The 16,156-nt window shown below is 39.2% G+C and overlaps 1 protein-coding gene across 1 annotated transcript in view; it reads left to right on the forward strand.

The window, feature by feature from the left end:
- Positions 1-13,582, forward strand: part of LOC117951018 (collagen alpha-1(XXIV) chain) — an 87,986-nt gene extending 74,404 nt beyond the window's left edge. Inside the window, exons 45-60 of the mRNA XM_034882492.1 lie at positions 366-419; positions 1,746-1,799; positions 2,356-2,463; positions 5,553-5,660; positions 5,805-5,912; positions 7,321-7,374; positions 7,684-7,746; positions 8,037-8,090; positions 8,337-8,372; positions 8,999-9,034; positions 9,468-9,494; positions 10,384-10,449; positions 10,985-11,153; positions 11,335-11,444; positions 12,182-12,418; positions 12,563-13,582. Of these exons, the coding sequence (XP_034738383.1) occupies positions 366-419; positions 1,746-1,799; positions 2,356-2,463; positions 5,553-5,660; positions 5,805-5,912; positions 7,321-7,374; positions 7,684-7,746; positions 8,037-8,090; positions 8,337-8,372; positions 8,999-9,034; positions 9,468-9,494; positions 10,384-10,449; positions 10,985-11,153; positions 11,335-11,444; positions 12,182-12,418; positions 12,563-12,709 (1,431 nt within the window). The 3' untranslated portion in view covers positions 12,710-13,582. The remainder of the gene's footprint in view (positions 1-365; positions 420-1,745; positions 1,800-2,355; positions 2,464-5,552; positions 5,661-5,804; positions 5,913-7,320; positions 7,375-7,683; positions 7,747-8,036; positions 8,091-8,336; positions 8,373-8,998; positions 9,035-9,467; positions 9,495-10,383; positions 10,450-10,984; positions 11,154-11,334; positions 11,445-12,181; positions 12,419-12,562) is intronic.
- Positions 13,583-16,156: the final 2,574 nt, after the last annotated feature.

The following is a 16,156-nucleotide window of genomic DNA, read 5'->3' on the forward strand; positions in this document are numbered from 1 at the left end:
AAATCACTGCACCAGTGGCTTGGTACTCATGGTGGAGCACATTAACTATAGACAGGGATGTAAATAGACTAAGTCTTGCTGTTCTTAGAGACTTACCAGTAGTGGGGCTAACTATGTGAAATATGTTAATGCATTTTGCCTAAGGGTGAGTCAAGAGTAGGGCATAGTCAGAAGGATTAGGATCTTTTCTGTGTCCTAAGTAGACTATTTGACATGATGGTGTGTCCACACTAAACTTAGGAAGCAGTGTAGATAAAGTATAATTCCATTCATGACATTATGCAATTGGACAAGCCAATATTGTGGTTTTCCTGAAAGGCTGTGTTAACTTTTTTTTTTGTGGACGTGTGTTTGTCTTTGTTCAGGGATCACCAGGCCTCCCTGGAGAATCCGGCCCAAAGGGAGAAATAGGCGCTCCGGTGAGTCAATGCAAATCCCCAGTAGCAGAAAAATCACACATACAGTACATGTATGTACATCGTTTCACTCATGTATAAATGTGTGAGTGTGATAAGTCAATAGACATTTAACACAGTCACGTCACGGGTTGGGTATCGTTTCAATTTTTACTATTCCGATGCCGACCCTGTACTTTTAAAACGATACGGATTCCTAAACCAATTCTTAAAAAACTGAAAAATGACATCAAAGAAAGGCTCTTTTACAGAGTTATTTTTTTAAATTGAAAATGATTTCAATTTAACAATAAATTAACGTTTTAAAGTACTTCAATGTGTAAAAAGCAAACCAAAGTCACCTAACACACAACTACAATAATTTAACATTAAATAACAGTTTTAACAAGTAACAAAATAAATGTTGAGTTGGTATGCTAACGGTAGACTACATAGAGAGTGTGATATTTATATGTCCGTTACAGAGGGACAGAGGGAAAATATGTCGGTCAACACATTAAGTGGAACCAAAATGAGTAATAGAAATTTGCGTTCTAATCCGGTCCGATTCCTACCGGTCCAATTCCTACTGGTTGCTTAGGAACTGGTTCCATAGTGGAACCGGGTTTCAGTACCCAGCCCTTATGCCAGTAGGGTTGGGCTTGGTTGGCCCGGGTTTTTATATGACACTTTGGATGAAGAAAGCTCCTTCTGTTTGCTGACAGAATGAAAGACTAACCACAGACCAAAGCACCATATCTTTATTTCACCTTTTACCAGATAAGCATGCTTGTATAAATACTCTGTGGTGGAATTTAAGTTAAGGGAAGAAAAAAAAGAAATTCAGCGTGCATCCTTGTACTCGAAACCAGGGGGTAGAAATAGGCTTTGGACTACAGAATGAGGAGTGGAAAAAATTCAGAAAATCAATAATGAAAAGCAAAAGAGAGACAGATTTTTCTTTGTATAGAATAAGTGTATAAAGTTGATCTTATTAAGCATGACAATATAATCTAGAATGTGCTGTTATTAAAAACAAAGCAGTGGATGTTTCCTGTGTTAGTGTTATGATGTATTTCATTTAAACACCTTAATGTAATTTTACCTAATGCCATTGAGGTGTTAATACACAGTTAAGTGTGTTGTATATTTCTTTGACTGTCTGGAGTAAAGTTAGTCGTGACATTCAGGTGATCCATTCCAACATAAAAAAAAACAAAAACACAAGACAAAGGACATTCAGTGGAACAGAAAATGCGATGAATATGAAAGTATATTAGTATATTATAACCTTGTGTATTTTTCTGAATGCTGGTGTATGTTTTAGTTGTCATGTGTGTGTTTATCCAGGGCTCAGCCGGAAAGAAAGGAGCAAGAGGGCTGAGTGGAGCTCCTGGCAGGGCAGTGAGTATCACATCAACTCAACAAAGTGCATGTCTGCGAGCAGCAGCAGCAGCAGTAGTATAATTAAGAGCACTCCATTGCTCCATTACTAGCTGTGTGAGAATGCTACAGCTCGACACTGGTGAAACAACTGACTGAGTACTTTTAGCATTACCAGAGTATTGCATGTTTACAAATTAGTTACCAACACTGCATATACAAAAGGTGATGGAAGAAAATAGTAATAAATAGATCATGTTAACTTAAAAATATGCTTTGCCGCTGTCCATCATTTGTTGATATATTGCTTGGGTCACCAAATGTCAGCATTGCATTTTCTGTAAATGTCTAAATATTTCCATGCGTTTTGCAAATTTCACCGATCTGAACAAAAAGTCCTTAAAAATATTTTTTGGGCTGAGGTCTGCATTAATGCATCTCTTTACTACAATGGAGAGTTAGGGAGTAGAAACCTGGTGCGGTAAGAATAGTGATATTGTGCTCATGATAAGTCTGTAGATGCTACTCAGGCTAGGATCGAGATTAGGTGACATTGTCATTGTTGAAAATTTTTCAGGGGTCACTTGGTTTACCTGGACTCGTGGGAATGAACGGTTACCCAGGGCCGGACGGTCCCCAAGGACTGACTGGCTTACCAGGATTTCCCGGAAAAAAAGGACGACAGGTAACCAACGACCGTATCATAAAGTCAATAGTGTACTTATCTGAATATAATTGTGTGTAACTATAATGATCTACCTGTTTTGGTTTAATCCAAAATATAAGAGATAGTAAAGAAAGTAATGAGTAAATTAATGGCTTTTGGACATTGTTATAATGTATAAGTGTTGTCTTTTCCTGGTTTTAAAGGCTGCATTACAGTAATGTAATTTTCTGAACTTATCAGACTGTTGTTACTGTTCTATTATTTGCGTTTACCGACTTGGTCATTACATCCACATAACTGATGACTATTTATCAAAAATCTCATTGTTTAAATATTTTGTGAAAGCTATAATAGTTAACACAATCTTCTGTACATAGCCATACTGAGAAATACAGAGTTTTGTGGAACTGAATGTCTGAGTTAGCTTTGTATTAACTCATTTGGCAATGGCTTGAATATAACGGACGTTCATTAGTATCAAAAAGTTACGCACTAAAGCTTTAAGCAATATTATTCGGGCTATTATTTTAGAAAAAGGCTGACAAGGTTTAAGTAAGTTTGTAGGCCCTTTTAGCTAATGATATACAAACTATTAGTCAAATATATAAAAGGCAAAGCTCTCTGATATGTTTTACCAATGTCAGCCATAACAAAGATGGCTGAGCTACATGGATAATAATAAGTGGAAAAAATTGAATTATGAGGGTGGTCTATTTGACATTTGAAAATTACGAGTCTGACTATGTGGCTGTCACTCACACTCAAGCACAGAGGAGATCAGTTAAATGCTATGTCTCAAAGCAAAGCACCATAAGTGTAGGTCACAAAAGGGATTTGATTGCATACCTGAACCTTCAAGAGGACGTTTTATACAGCACTTGGTGCTAAAACTCAGCAGCCCTCACAGCAGAGGTTAAGTACAGCGGCAGACAACTTAATCAGCTGACGTTTTTTTTGTTTGTAGCTGCATTAGATTACCAAGTGCCTCAGGAGACACCCTATAGACCTCACTACCCAGTCAGCCACCGTGCAAACTTGTGCAACATTGTCCCCTTAGCACGGCAATTATTATTTGACTGCCTCTGATGGCCCAATGTTTTCCTTCATCTGCTACCATCTGTAGAGTTGAGCCTAAGATATGCGGCTAAGATTGACTAATCAGTAAATGCCAGTTTTGATTTGATTGGCTTTCTCTGGTTGCGACTGCAGGCGGTTTATCCAAATATGTGTGCAGCCAGGGTGGATTCGGATTTCATGCATGGATGTCTTTGTCCTTATCAGGGTTGGAAAGCCAAGTCCTTTTTGTCTGGCTTTCATTTACATAATGTTGTGTTAAAGTCTAGTCAGTCTAATTTGGGCATCATGTTTTTCATTTTAACTGAAATGATATGGTTTCTGGCAGAGTGAGTCCTATAACTCTACGTCTCCTAAATCACACACAATACTTTAAATAACTTGAAAGAAATACGGTAGCTGTGAATTTGAAATGCATGTGTAATTTTTATTCATAGAGACCTTAATAATAATAATAATAAATTGAATTTGTATAGCGCTTTTCCCGAGCTCAAAGCCGCTTAACAGAGTAGAGACAGTTATTAAAAAAAACTAAGGATAGGCAGAACAGAAAAGATGGGTCTTCAGACGGGACTGAAAAATGGTGAGGGACTCAGAGATGCGGATCTCATGGGGGAGGGAGTTCCACAGCCCTGGATCTGCCCTGGAAAAGGCTCGGTCCCCAAAATCACCTTTTCTTATATGTGAGCTGTTTTTGGAGATAGCAGGCTTTCTTGAGCCGATAGTCTGCTTTAGCAGTCTAGAGCTCTTAGGGTGGTCTTTTACTACAAAGCATCAGTAGGCTGACTTGGCAGGAGAGGTCAGCTATTTTCAATTCCACACTACTTGCTTCCATAGTGGGAAAGCTACTGTAATGTGGCTTGGTTCTGCCTCTGCTGGCAGGCTGCAAAGTAAATGCAGAATAATCATCATCCTTTCTGTCCTTGATAGTCGTTATTCCTATTATGATTGTCAGTTATTTTCTTAATCATTATGTTCCTTATTATCAGCTGCATATTCATTTCAATACACAGTGCCAGTTGGATGCATTCCCAAAGTGAAAATTAAAGATTTAAAAAAAAATATAGATTTGGATCATTTCTTCTTTATTTTACAGTGAAAAAGTGAGCAACAAGAACGAAAGGCAACAGAGTTCATTATCTGAAATTAAAAGTAATTTCAATATGTCTGTCATGCAGACGCTTCAGACATTTCAGTGCTTATGTTAGATACCGTATTTGTTAGGAAGCAGACATTTTGTTGGCTCAACAGCAGCTCACAGACACAAGACTGAAGAAGCCACATGTCAGACACTCTGTGGGTGAGTGTGTGCGCATGTGCGCGTGTGTGTGTGTGGGTGTGTGTGTGAAGGTTGGAGGAGTCAGTTTGAATTATAATCTCTGGCTGATCTCATTAAGCTGATATACAGTGGGTTTCTTATGCAAGAGCTTCCTAGCACCTGCAGGTTGGGGGCACGGCCATTAAACCTGGGTCCTGACTCATCCGCTCTCCTCATTGATCGAAGAACAGCCTTATGTGAAGTGACGACCCACTCAATTGGTTATTCTAACACCACTCGCTCCCCACTGCCTCACCACACTGCTGATGGAGCAGGTAACCGCTGTGGTCTGTGGTGTGAAAAAGCAACCCAGTGACAGGCAGTCAGCTACTTAAAGAGCACACTGTCAAAAAAATATAATAACCAGGAGAGGCCAGCGGACTTCAGCACTGTGGTTTACAGCTACAGTATGAGTATTTGGATATATTGAAATAAATCAAAGTAGAAACATTGAAAAGAATTAAAGCTGATGCTGTTTTTTTGGCCTACTTTACTTTTGACATAGCCTGCCATGGACTGTTAAAAAGGTAGTGCATTCAAGGATGCACCGACATCTGAAATTTGAGTTTAAGAGCAGTCTTTACATGCAAGAAACCTTTCTTTCTTTTTTTTTTACATTTTTCACAATAGAAATAATAAACAATCATATTCTTTATTTGACTTTTTTTTTTTTATTGAAAACATTTTATTGACACCAACTTTGGTTTGCATTCAGGGTCAGAAAGGCTTGGGGGGACAAGAGGGATCCGCTGGACGTCCAGGTCCCAGGGGAGGGATTGGACTTCCTGGACCACCTGGAGAAAGAGGCCCGCATGGTCAGAAGGTAAAAACATGCATAAATATTGACCTAATGCATTTTTTTAATTCGGAGCAATATGTCTCGATAGAACAAAAAAGTCTCTGGTGAAGAAACATTTTCCTAAGTTTTACTAACTCTATTTTTTTAAACCAACCTTTGTGGGTTCAGGGAGAACTAGGACTGCCAGGGGACAGGGGAGCCTCGGGATTCAAAGGAATGGAGGGGACTACAGGTGACCAGGGCAGGAAAGGTGACCAAGGACACAAAGGACAGCCTGTGAGTATTAAATAGCCATTTGTGATTTAAAGAAAAATTCCATTAAAGCTTTAGTGCATGACCTTTTTATATTAATAAAAGTCTAGATTTATTTATTTGATTAGGACAATGCACATTAATTAACATTTCTGTGAATGCGCCAGTGTTAGCCAGTCGGCTAATTTTCACAGAAGACTTGTGTCACGTGGATGTGCCAACAGTTTTGTTGTCATAGCTTAGAATTCCTCATGGGGGCGACAGACACTAGGCACTATAGCTTTAAAACAGGATTCTAGGAGATATCTATTCCCTGGAATAATTGTGTAACAAGAAAAATATGGTCGATATTGGTGTTTGAGTTACAGAGCTTGCCGTAGCATTCACATAAATAGAATGGACTAAGCTAAGTTAGTTAAGATTCAAGTAGAAGTTAACTGTTCACACAAAAACGCATTATCCCAACATGTTTGTATTGCAAGCTGTATGTTTGATTCACAGATTCATACCTTTTTTTATCGGTTATTAAAATGTTCTGTCTTTGACACCGGAGTATGAGTTTAGAAGTCATAACTGTGTAGGCCAATTCATTGCTCTTTTTAAATTATACCATCCCTAGGTTTTTATAATTGTATACACTGTACATTCTTTAATACGTCTCTAAACACAGCTTCAGGGTTTTAGGTAGCCCATATGTGTGTCTGACACTTTTCCACCCTGAGTGGTGTAACAAATTATCTGGGCCAGACCAAGAATGGAAACATTCCGCCTGGTGAGGCCAAGTTATGTAACATCCTCTCCCTCCAGAGACCTGAAAAAGAGGTGCTCCACTTTGCTTATGTAAATCCTCAAAGAAGAAGAAAAAAAGAAACAACATTCAATCCCTCGCTCTGCTCTCCCTCCACTATTTTTCTCCATTGATGCTCGTGAAACAGAGAGCAGACTCGGGCCCTTGGGTCAGATCCCATTACATTTTTCAGTGAATAGAGTTTCTCAGTCAAAGTCGCTGGCACGAAAGTGAAGCTGTCTCGAGGATGTAGATGACTGGCTGTACAAACATGACATGTCTGCCACCCTGGACGACGAACAGTTCTCAGACAGAGAATAGGGTAAAGAAACCAAACCCCCCAGTGTGTGCTTCTAGGATGGTGTGTGAGTGTGGGCTTCTTTTGAAATGGACAAGGACATTTTTTTTAAAGCCAACATGCTGTGTTTCTACTGTGTCTGAAGTTAAATGGAGTTTAATAAAATGGGACAAATATTACACAATCACTTACACACACACATGTACACAAACGCACACTGTATTGTGTATGCTTTTACTAATCATATAATGTGTTTGTCAAATGCGTACTAATAGTTAAATATGTGTCAGTGTGTAAAACGCAAAACTCTTTTGTTGCTATGATGTGATTGTCTGTTATGCTTGCAGGGGGAATCCGGGGATCTGGGAATGGTGGGCTTACAGGGCTTTCCAGGGCCAGTGGTAAGAGACATCGTAGCCAACCAACAGTTTAAAGAAAATAAGATATTCTTTTTTTTATTAAAAAGCCCTTTTCACGCATCCGTCCTTCTACAGGTTGGAATTGGAATTCTCCATCACTTTACATTATGCAAGTTTGCCAGATCGGGTAGATAGTTTGAGACATTATGGCAGTGGTAATGGACAATTCTACTTCCAACCTACAGGGGACCAAAGCGGGAAAAGTGCCTTAGTGTTGCTATAAATCCTCTAGTATATTGTCCCGGTATAATGACACAGGGATTGACAAGACCTATGTTTTTCTTCAAACAGGGGCCGAATGGTGATTTGGGATTGAGAGGCTTCCCTGGCCCAAAAGGCCCATTGGGCACTCTGGTAAGTGTCATTTAAAATAGAAACAGAAAGCACACAGCAGTGCTTTCTGTACAGCTAGAATTCTTACCCCACTAGTGAAATATTGTATTTAAAGCATTACAGTGTTCTGAAGTATGCATTCAGATGTCTTCAACTCCTCTGTAGAGCACACACTTTCAGTTGTAATCATGTAGGTCACCCTGAAGTCTCGCGGGATGCATTGTAACACACCTTTCAGCAGTCTCACTGTTGACAATGTGTACATTTAGACAGACATGTTTATTGATACTCAACCCATCTGTGTGTTTCAGGGATTCACTGGACCTGTAGGCCCTGAAGGAACGATGGGCCCAATGGGAAAACCTGTAGGTTTCTTTGTGCGTGCATGCATGCGTGCACGAGTGAGTGAGTGCGTGCGTACGTGTGTGTGTGTGTGTGTGTGTGTGTAAGATGCATTGTATGATGACACACAAGACAAATGTCTTGTCAATCACAAGACAATGATGAGCGGATACTGTAGAACTGATAACAGCTAATTCAAGTGTATATACAATACAGATTGTGATACAATTCTGGATATGTTTTCATGTTGTTACGCATCTTTTCCACAGGGACCAAGGGGCCCGAAGGGAAGTGGTGGCGAAATGGTAAGATCTGATTCAAACCAGTAACCAAACAATGAAAGGTCTGTCAGACTGATTATGTGATAATGATTTATATAACGTATGATTACATGCTGATATACCATGTGATCATCGCATAATTATACTGAAGAGTCAGACTTGAAAATGTCTTACTGTGAAAGCGTTGCTGGGCCAGTTATTATGGCGCGGCCTCAAAGCAGATTGTGGGTGTAAAAAAAGACCTACTGAAGATGACGAAGGCTGTGTTTAAATATGGTTCAGTGGATCTTTTGTTTATATGACTGTCCTCTTCTATAGATCGGTATGGCTGAGTCATATTGAAAGTAGCTGTTTTCAGTGTCTCCCGGAGCTCGCTGTGAGGCCTTACAGTACTCTCAGACCCTCTTGTGTAAACACTGTTGAGGAAATGCCTTGTCAAAATGTTAGCATGGCAAACCACAATGCAATCCCCATAGTCACTGCTAGATCCCTGCTCCCACTCTGCAATGTAAACTGTAGTAAGATTCTTTGTTCAGCCTCTGTAACTCCCGATGATGCCGAGGTGATGCTGCACCTTGATTATCCAATACATATTGTTTTTTTAAAGCACTCAGCTCTCAGTAGACTGATTTTCTTTCTCACACCTTCAGGGGCCTCAAGGACCACAGGGAAGTCCAGGACCTAGCGTAAGTTTTAACCTTACTATCACATCTCAGCTTTTTACTACAGTATATATACTCTATTAATGTAACAATAAAGTTCTGTGGTAGTATAAAACATATTGGATGAGCTTGCTTTTCAGTCCAGGCAGACCTTTTTCTTTGGGGCCGGAATGTTTAAAAACTCTGGAAACAGGACAATTTGGAAGTATTGGTAGCATTGCCATGTGAGATTTCAAATAATTTATTTGATATGTACATTATACAATACGATAACTAAAAGACCACTATGTTTCAAATGTAATCAGTTCTCTGGTTGCGCACTTAAAAATCTCCCTATAATGTTTCTTTAGAGTCAACTGACACAGACATAGTTTGCCAGAAGTGATCTGCCGCAACCATAATAGGCTCTTTTCTTACTGTGTCACCCATTATGTCTTCTTCTTTCTTCCCACCTTAGGGACCCCCAGGTGCTCCAGGTCCAACAGTAAGTGTGCCACTCAAGTAGACATGTAGATAGTATTAGCTAGCAGGCATTTATATATATATATATATATATATATATATATATATATATATATATATATATATATATATATATATATATATATATATATATATATATATATATATATATATATATCTCATCCTGTTGTACGGATAATCTTAATCTCAGACTATCTGGAGAATAACCTTGTTATATCTTTTTTTTCTTTTTATTCCTGAAACCAAAAGTTTGTGACTGCCCAGGCTTCAATAAACTTTCCAAAGGAATAACGAAAAGAAAGCAGAGCAAAGCCAAGATAAAATAAAAACAGAACAAATATTTCTTGTTTGCATATTTGCTAAACTGTAGATGAGCCAATAAATCATCCATGTCAGTGATACAACGTGCAAAAAAGAACATAGGTGTTCAGAGACGTTGCCACTGTAGATCAATGATCAGCCTGAGCTACTGATGGAAACCCTCCTCACATCTCTTTTGTGTCATAACTTGTGGATGCAGTGTAGCTTTCTGCTATCTGAATGACCTTTACCTGCTCAAACATTTGTAAAATCCCAGAAAAACAACTACATCACATGCCTTTTTTGTTTACACATATGCTGAGTGGAATAGGTTATTCTAACTACCCTAATAAAGTCAGGAATTTCAGAGTTTATTGATGCAAGACTTAATTTCCTGCTTTTCTCTGGTATTAAAGTGTTTTCCTATTCTATTAAAGTTTTCTTCTTAAACCAGATGTGTATTGAAACTGCCATGTTTTTTATAACCAATGAATAAGCCTTTGGATTATAATCTTTCAGTTAAATAATGAACAGTGCACTGAATGTGTTATGTTTTCATTAAACTGAACATGTTGATTTTGAATCCACAGAGGCTGATATATGATGACTTAGCAGTCTACGGTCTATCTGACTCTAATGCTGCCGTCAGCACACAGGTAAGGCACTAATACTCTCAGTCAATGGACTGGGTAAATTCTTGCATGGATGGATTGTTGCACGGATGGCAGATAAATTGGCAGAAGGAGAGACAATAAACAAATGGAAGTTAGGTTTAAGCTTTAACTTTTTATATTAAACGTCCTTTGAATGAGTTGATACAAAGCTAACAAAGAGTGTCCGCTCCACATATATCTCTCATGTATGGCTATGTTTAGAAAATGGTGTCGTCAGGCAACTTTCATGCACAGAAACTCAAGTGAAGATAGTTACATCTTCTGTTGTTAATCATGTTTTTTTAATCCCACACGTCCTCCTTGGTTACAAGCAACTGCATGGCTGAGGGTTGGGGGTGGGGGTGGGGGCGGGGCGCGTTCACAGAAATCTTGCATCACGTGGATGTACCGACAGAGACTATGAACTATAGCTTTAGAATTTGTTTTGCACTTTCTGTTGGTTTTGTTACTGTAATGAAGGCACTAATAAAATATAATTTTGGAGTTTGATAGTGCTGTCTTTCCCGTTCTCAAACAGAGTTTACAGAACACAGAAATGAGCCTCTCCGATCAAAATACAGAGATACTTAAGACTCTACATTACCTGAGCAGTATGATTGAGAGCATAAAACAGCCTCTGGGCACAAGGGAGAACCCGGCCCGTGTCTGCAAAGATCTGGTTGACTGTCATCACAAGCTCAGAGATGGTGAGAGTCTCATCTACCTGATACTGAATGGATGAATATGTGCATAATAAAATATGAGCTCTTTCTGTTACACATTTTAAGGCATATGTAGATTACATAGTACATTTTTCTAAAATACTTGCTCTTGCTCACCCTGACTCTCTGTCTCACTCACTCTTTCTCTCTCTCTCCCAATTTTAAGGTTGGTTCTGGATTGATCCAAACTTGGGCTGTACTTCTGATGCCTTCAAGGTCTTCTGCAATTTTACCGCAGGAGGGCAGACCTGTTTACATCCAGTAGCCTCTAATAAGGTAACATTTAAGTGGTGAACAGATGATACATCAACATACCAATAAGTTAGATGAAATAATAGGTTTGTTTACTTTATTTAATCCTAAATATATAGAAATAAGGGTTATGTTTTGGATGGTGTGGACAGGTATGCGCTATGTCATTGCTGCACTTAATGTCAGTTAATTTAATGAACTTTTCCACATTGTCTTGCAAACCAACATAGCACTCATTCAGATTTACGTAGAATCTCAACCCTTGTGTTGTCTTCTCATCGACCTGCAACGTTTTGTTATTCTGGGTCAAAATTTAAACTAAAATTGGTCAACCCTTTTTCTCGCTTTTCCCGACGTATTTGTCACTTTTTCCAAATTTTGTAACTTTTGGGATGTTTTTGTTGTTTTCTTTTTTTTCACTTTTCTGACGTTTTTGTTCTTTTTCCCCCACTTTTTTTAAAGTCATTTTCTAGACATGTTGTCCATTTTTTAATGTTAATTTATAATTCCCCCCCATACAAATGATACAAAATTGAATTAAACACCCTAATTCAATGAAAGTAGTGAACTGAGCATTTATTTTACAGAACCATCCACATTATTTATATATTTTTGACAATGTGGTTGAAACAAACCCAAATTTTCGGACATAGAAACTTTATGAACACAGGTCAAATGTGACCCGAGGACAACAGGAGGGTTAACCCCAACAATCCTCTGCATTGTCATGATCACACTCCTGTTTCTGCTGTCTTTCCAAGATGGTGTTTGGTGTGGGGAAAGTCCAAATGAAGTTTCTCCATTTACTGAGTATTGAGGCCAGTCACACCATCACACTCCACTGCCTAAATGATCCTCCCTATGGCACCACAGACCGCTTCAGCTCCACCGGATCCTTACCGCAAGAGAACACCACACTTCAGTTTCGAGGCTGGAACAAACAGATTTTTGAGAAAGACACACTACTTGAACCACATGTGCTCCAAGACGAGTGCAAGGTAATGAGCAGGATAGAAAAGTGATTCAGCTATAATTTTTCAAGCATACTCTGTAAAAATCATTTGACATATTTTATTAATTTGGAAAATAAATGACCTGAATGATGTCTCTTTTTTGTCTTGCCTACACATATCATCTTTCAGATCCAAGATGGCAGCTGGCACCAGTCACGCTTCTTCTTCCACACTCAGGACAGTCGTCAGCTACCTATTGTAGACATACAGGAGTTTGTCACATCCCAGCCCAATAGTCAGCGGCGTATAGAAGTCAGTCCAGTCTGCTTTCTTTGACACCAACATCACCGACCTGTAACTATTTTACATGAACTACTAAAATGCAAGGCTGTTACAAAAAGAATTGCTGACTACCAAGAGCAAGTGGCCGTGAGAGTTTGTTGTGTTCATTGGAAAACCGTTAATGGGACCTGTTAGCACGACAACTATCCAATGTGCAATTGAAGACAGACTTGCATGGAAGAACTCAATCTCTGTGAAACACCCAGGCCAAGAAGGCCAAAGGAGAACAGCGTATACCAATATTTATCAGTAATTGTATAAAACATGTTTTGTTTATATTTGTTAGTGAAACGGTGCTTAGGAGGGTTGTAAATGGACCCACATCACTCCCTGATTGCAGGGTAGGGTCTCCCTAAATAGCATCCTATTCAAACCCTAAAACTCACACCTCCCTCTCACCTCTCGTGCCCAGACCATCTTAAGCAGAGGCCTAACCCGAAGGAGCGTGCCAGGCCTCTGCATAAGAGCACTGTCTAACTAAAATGTTTTTATGAGTGCAATAGCATGTGGATAATGTGTGACTGCTATAAATATTTCATTTTCCCATCAAAGGCTACATTTTACATTGTGTTCATGACATTTTTGTCTTCGGTCCTGCCCAGTTGTACCTGTACATCTTGACAGATGGTGCTCTACCTCTACCTGCTCATTTGCTTTCTACAATAGTTGCTAATGTCAAGTCTTCTTTTTTGCCTTTGTTTTGTATGTACCGGTTACATCAAGATTTGTTGTTTTTTCTAAGTACTTATGTTGATTTGGTCATTTCTAATTTATGAACCATTTTTTTGATACACTACATATTTTTGTAGCTTTTCCTTCAATGTGGTAGGTTCTTCAGGGGAAACCTATCATTGGTGCTGCAAAAAATGAATGAGTCATCAGTGAGTTTTTCATTTCCTGTGTATATATTGACAGCATACTGTATGTTTATTTATATTCTTTTTGTTTTTTGTTCACATTACTGTATCACAGTAAATTATACTCTCAGAGAATTATTTGGTCAGCCACAGCTCAGTCTAAAGAGGTATTTATGTGTAAAAGGTGTGTCTGTGTGTTCGCACCTGTGACTGTATGTCTATCATACTGTTATTTTTGTTTTTGCAGTGGTGGTTAGGTGGACTGGCAGCTACATTAGGCCAGAGTCAGAATACAAAGAAAACAACAATCATTATATTCTTAAATTATGTTACCTGAACAACTGTGCAGGATAAAGGTGAATGCAAATCTGTAAATAATTAATGTGTTGCCAAACAAATAAAAGGAGTATTTTACCCACAAATGGTTGTGTCCTTTTTTTAAATGGTCAAAGTCATAGAAAATGTAGGGAATCAAATTATTCTTGAACATGACAAGGACATATATACTGTTTATACGGACACATCCATTTTAGATTAATGGTGGCCTAAAGGTTAGAAAAGCAGTTTGATACCAGGACCCTGGCAGGATAAATATGAGGGAAATGTAAGAGTCCCATATTTATTCCCATGACATGGTGCTTTTTGGATGTTTTTATATAGACCTTAGTAGTCCCCTAAAAGTGTATCTAAAGTCTCGTCCCCAACATTCAGCCTTGGTGCAGAATTACAGCTACCAGAGCCAGTCCCATAATGAGCTTTCCTTAGTAGGCCTATTTGCCATTTCTGAGTCTGCAGCTTTTGAGGAGGAGAAAGGGGGGGCAAGGTGGAGGCTGGGGTTGTGGCCTTGACCAACTGCCGCTTTGCTCATTTGAAAGCCATGATGTCTCTCTCTCATGGGTGGGCCAACTTCTCTGGGTGGACAAAGCAGAGAAAGGTGAAGGTAGTCTTGCCCCTTATGACCTCATAAGGAGCAATATTCTAGATCAGCCCATCTGAGCATTCACTTACCTAGGGCTCCGTTTACACCCATCTCCATTTCTAGCTACTGGGGGACCAAAGGCAGGCTGGGGGAACTCATATTAATGTTAAAAAACCTCATAAAGTGACATTTTCTTTAACACCTATGCGGAGCCCTACAACAAAGGGCATTAACCCCAACTGCTCCAGTGGAGTTGCTCAGCCGACAACAGATAAGACTGGTTGCATTGGGGCAGCCTCCAGTGTGTGAGCATTAACAGTGTGTTCTTCCCTATTCAAAAGTAAAAAAATAAATAAATAAAAAACACGGAGAGGGGCTTTTTAGGCCTCTATTTGTGTTGGACAGCACACAAAGGGGTGCTGAAAGGACATAGCGAGGGGGAATGACCTTCAGCAAAGGGCCGAGGAATAAGCTTCTACCTGAGGGTGCCCACTATACCAGGTTTGGCTAACCAGGTATAGTGGGCACCCTCAGGTAGAAGCTTATTCCTCGGCGCAGCGGCCGCGGATTCGACTTTGACCTGCGGCCCTTTGCTGAAGGTCATTCCCCCTCGCTATGTCCTTTCAGCACCCCTTTGTGTGCTGTCCAACACAAATAGAGGCCTAAAAAGCCCCTCAAAAAATCTTGTAAAAAAATACTGAGAGAGAGAGAGAAATTATTTGAATTCTTAAAAACAAAATTGATAGCTAGATTTCAGAAGAGCATTTTGGCCTTTAGGCCTAATAGTCCAACTCGAGGAAAATAAGTCATCATATGTTGGCACTCTACAAAATCAGCACTGTGACAGTATTAGAAGAATAGAATAGATCTAATAGATATTTATTATCATTGTTTTCAACAACGAAACACAGTTTAGCAACCCTCAATATGACAGTTAAATCACAGACAAACAGACATACAAAATTGAAATAGTAAAATATAAAATAACAACAACATAGAAAATGTAAACAGTACGAATAATAGCCTGTACATTGATGATTCTGAACTGCTGATCAAAGATGTGTGTGCACAGGGCTCCTTCTCTTTCTCTCCCTCTCTTTCTCTCTCTCTCTCTCTCGCTCTCTCTCTCTCTCTCTCTCTATCTCTCTCTCTCTCTCTCTCTCTTTCTCTCTCTCTCATTGTTAACTTGCAATGACCACCACAATAAACTCGTCCCATAGGTTTAAGCAAGGAAATAGACTTAGATATTAGGTCTTGTGTAGATAAAACAATAACTGCAGTTGGGTGCAGAATCGACATTTGTATAGTTACTGTCCTGGAAGTACATTTACTTCCTAAGAAGAAACCGAAAACTCTGCGTTTCCGATGGTTTATTTTTAGTGTGAATATCCCCATTAGATACACATTTAGACATACATATTCTTCACAGTCTTATCAGCTCAGTGTTTGTGCTTTCATTGATTACTTTGTCACGAGTGGAGACCACTGTAGTTCTAACCCACTAACAACGGGAGGCGGTAATGAGTATCCAACCGGAACTCTTGTCCTCGTGCAGAAAGTTGCCACCGGCGGAAGAGGGTTTGTTTTGATCATAGACCGTATATATATTGATGGACAGAGCATCCGGTTCGGAAAAGTGCAACCACTGCGGAAGTAACTTAAACC

This window comes from Etheostoma cragini, chromosome 9, assembly GCF_013103735.1.
Source record: "Etheostoma cragini isolate CJK2018 chromosome 9, CSU_Ecrag_1.0, whole genome shotgun sequence".
NCBI classification, from domain to species: Eukaryota; Metazoa; Chordata; class Actinopteri; order Perciformes; family Percidae; genus Etheostoma; species Etheostoma cragini.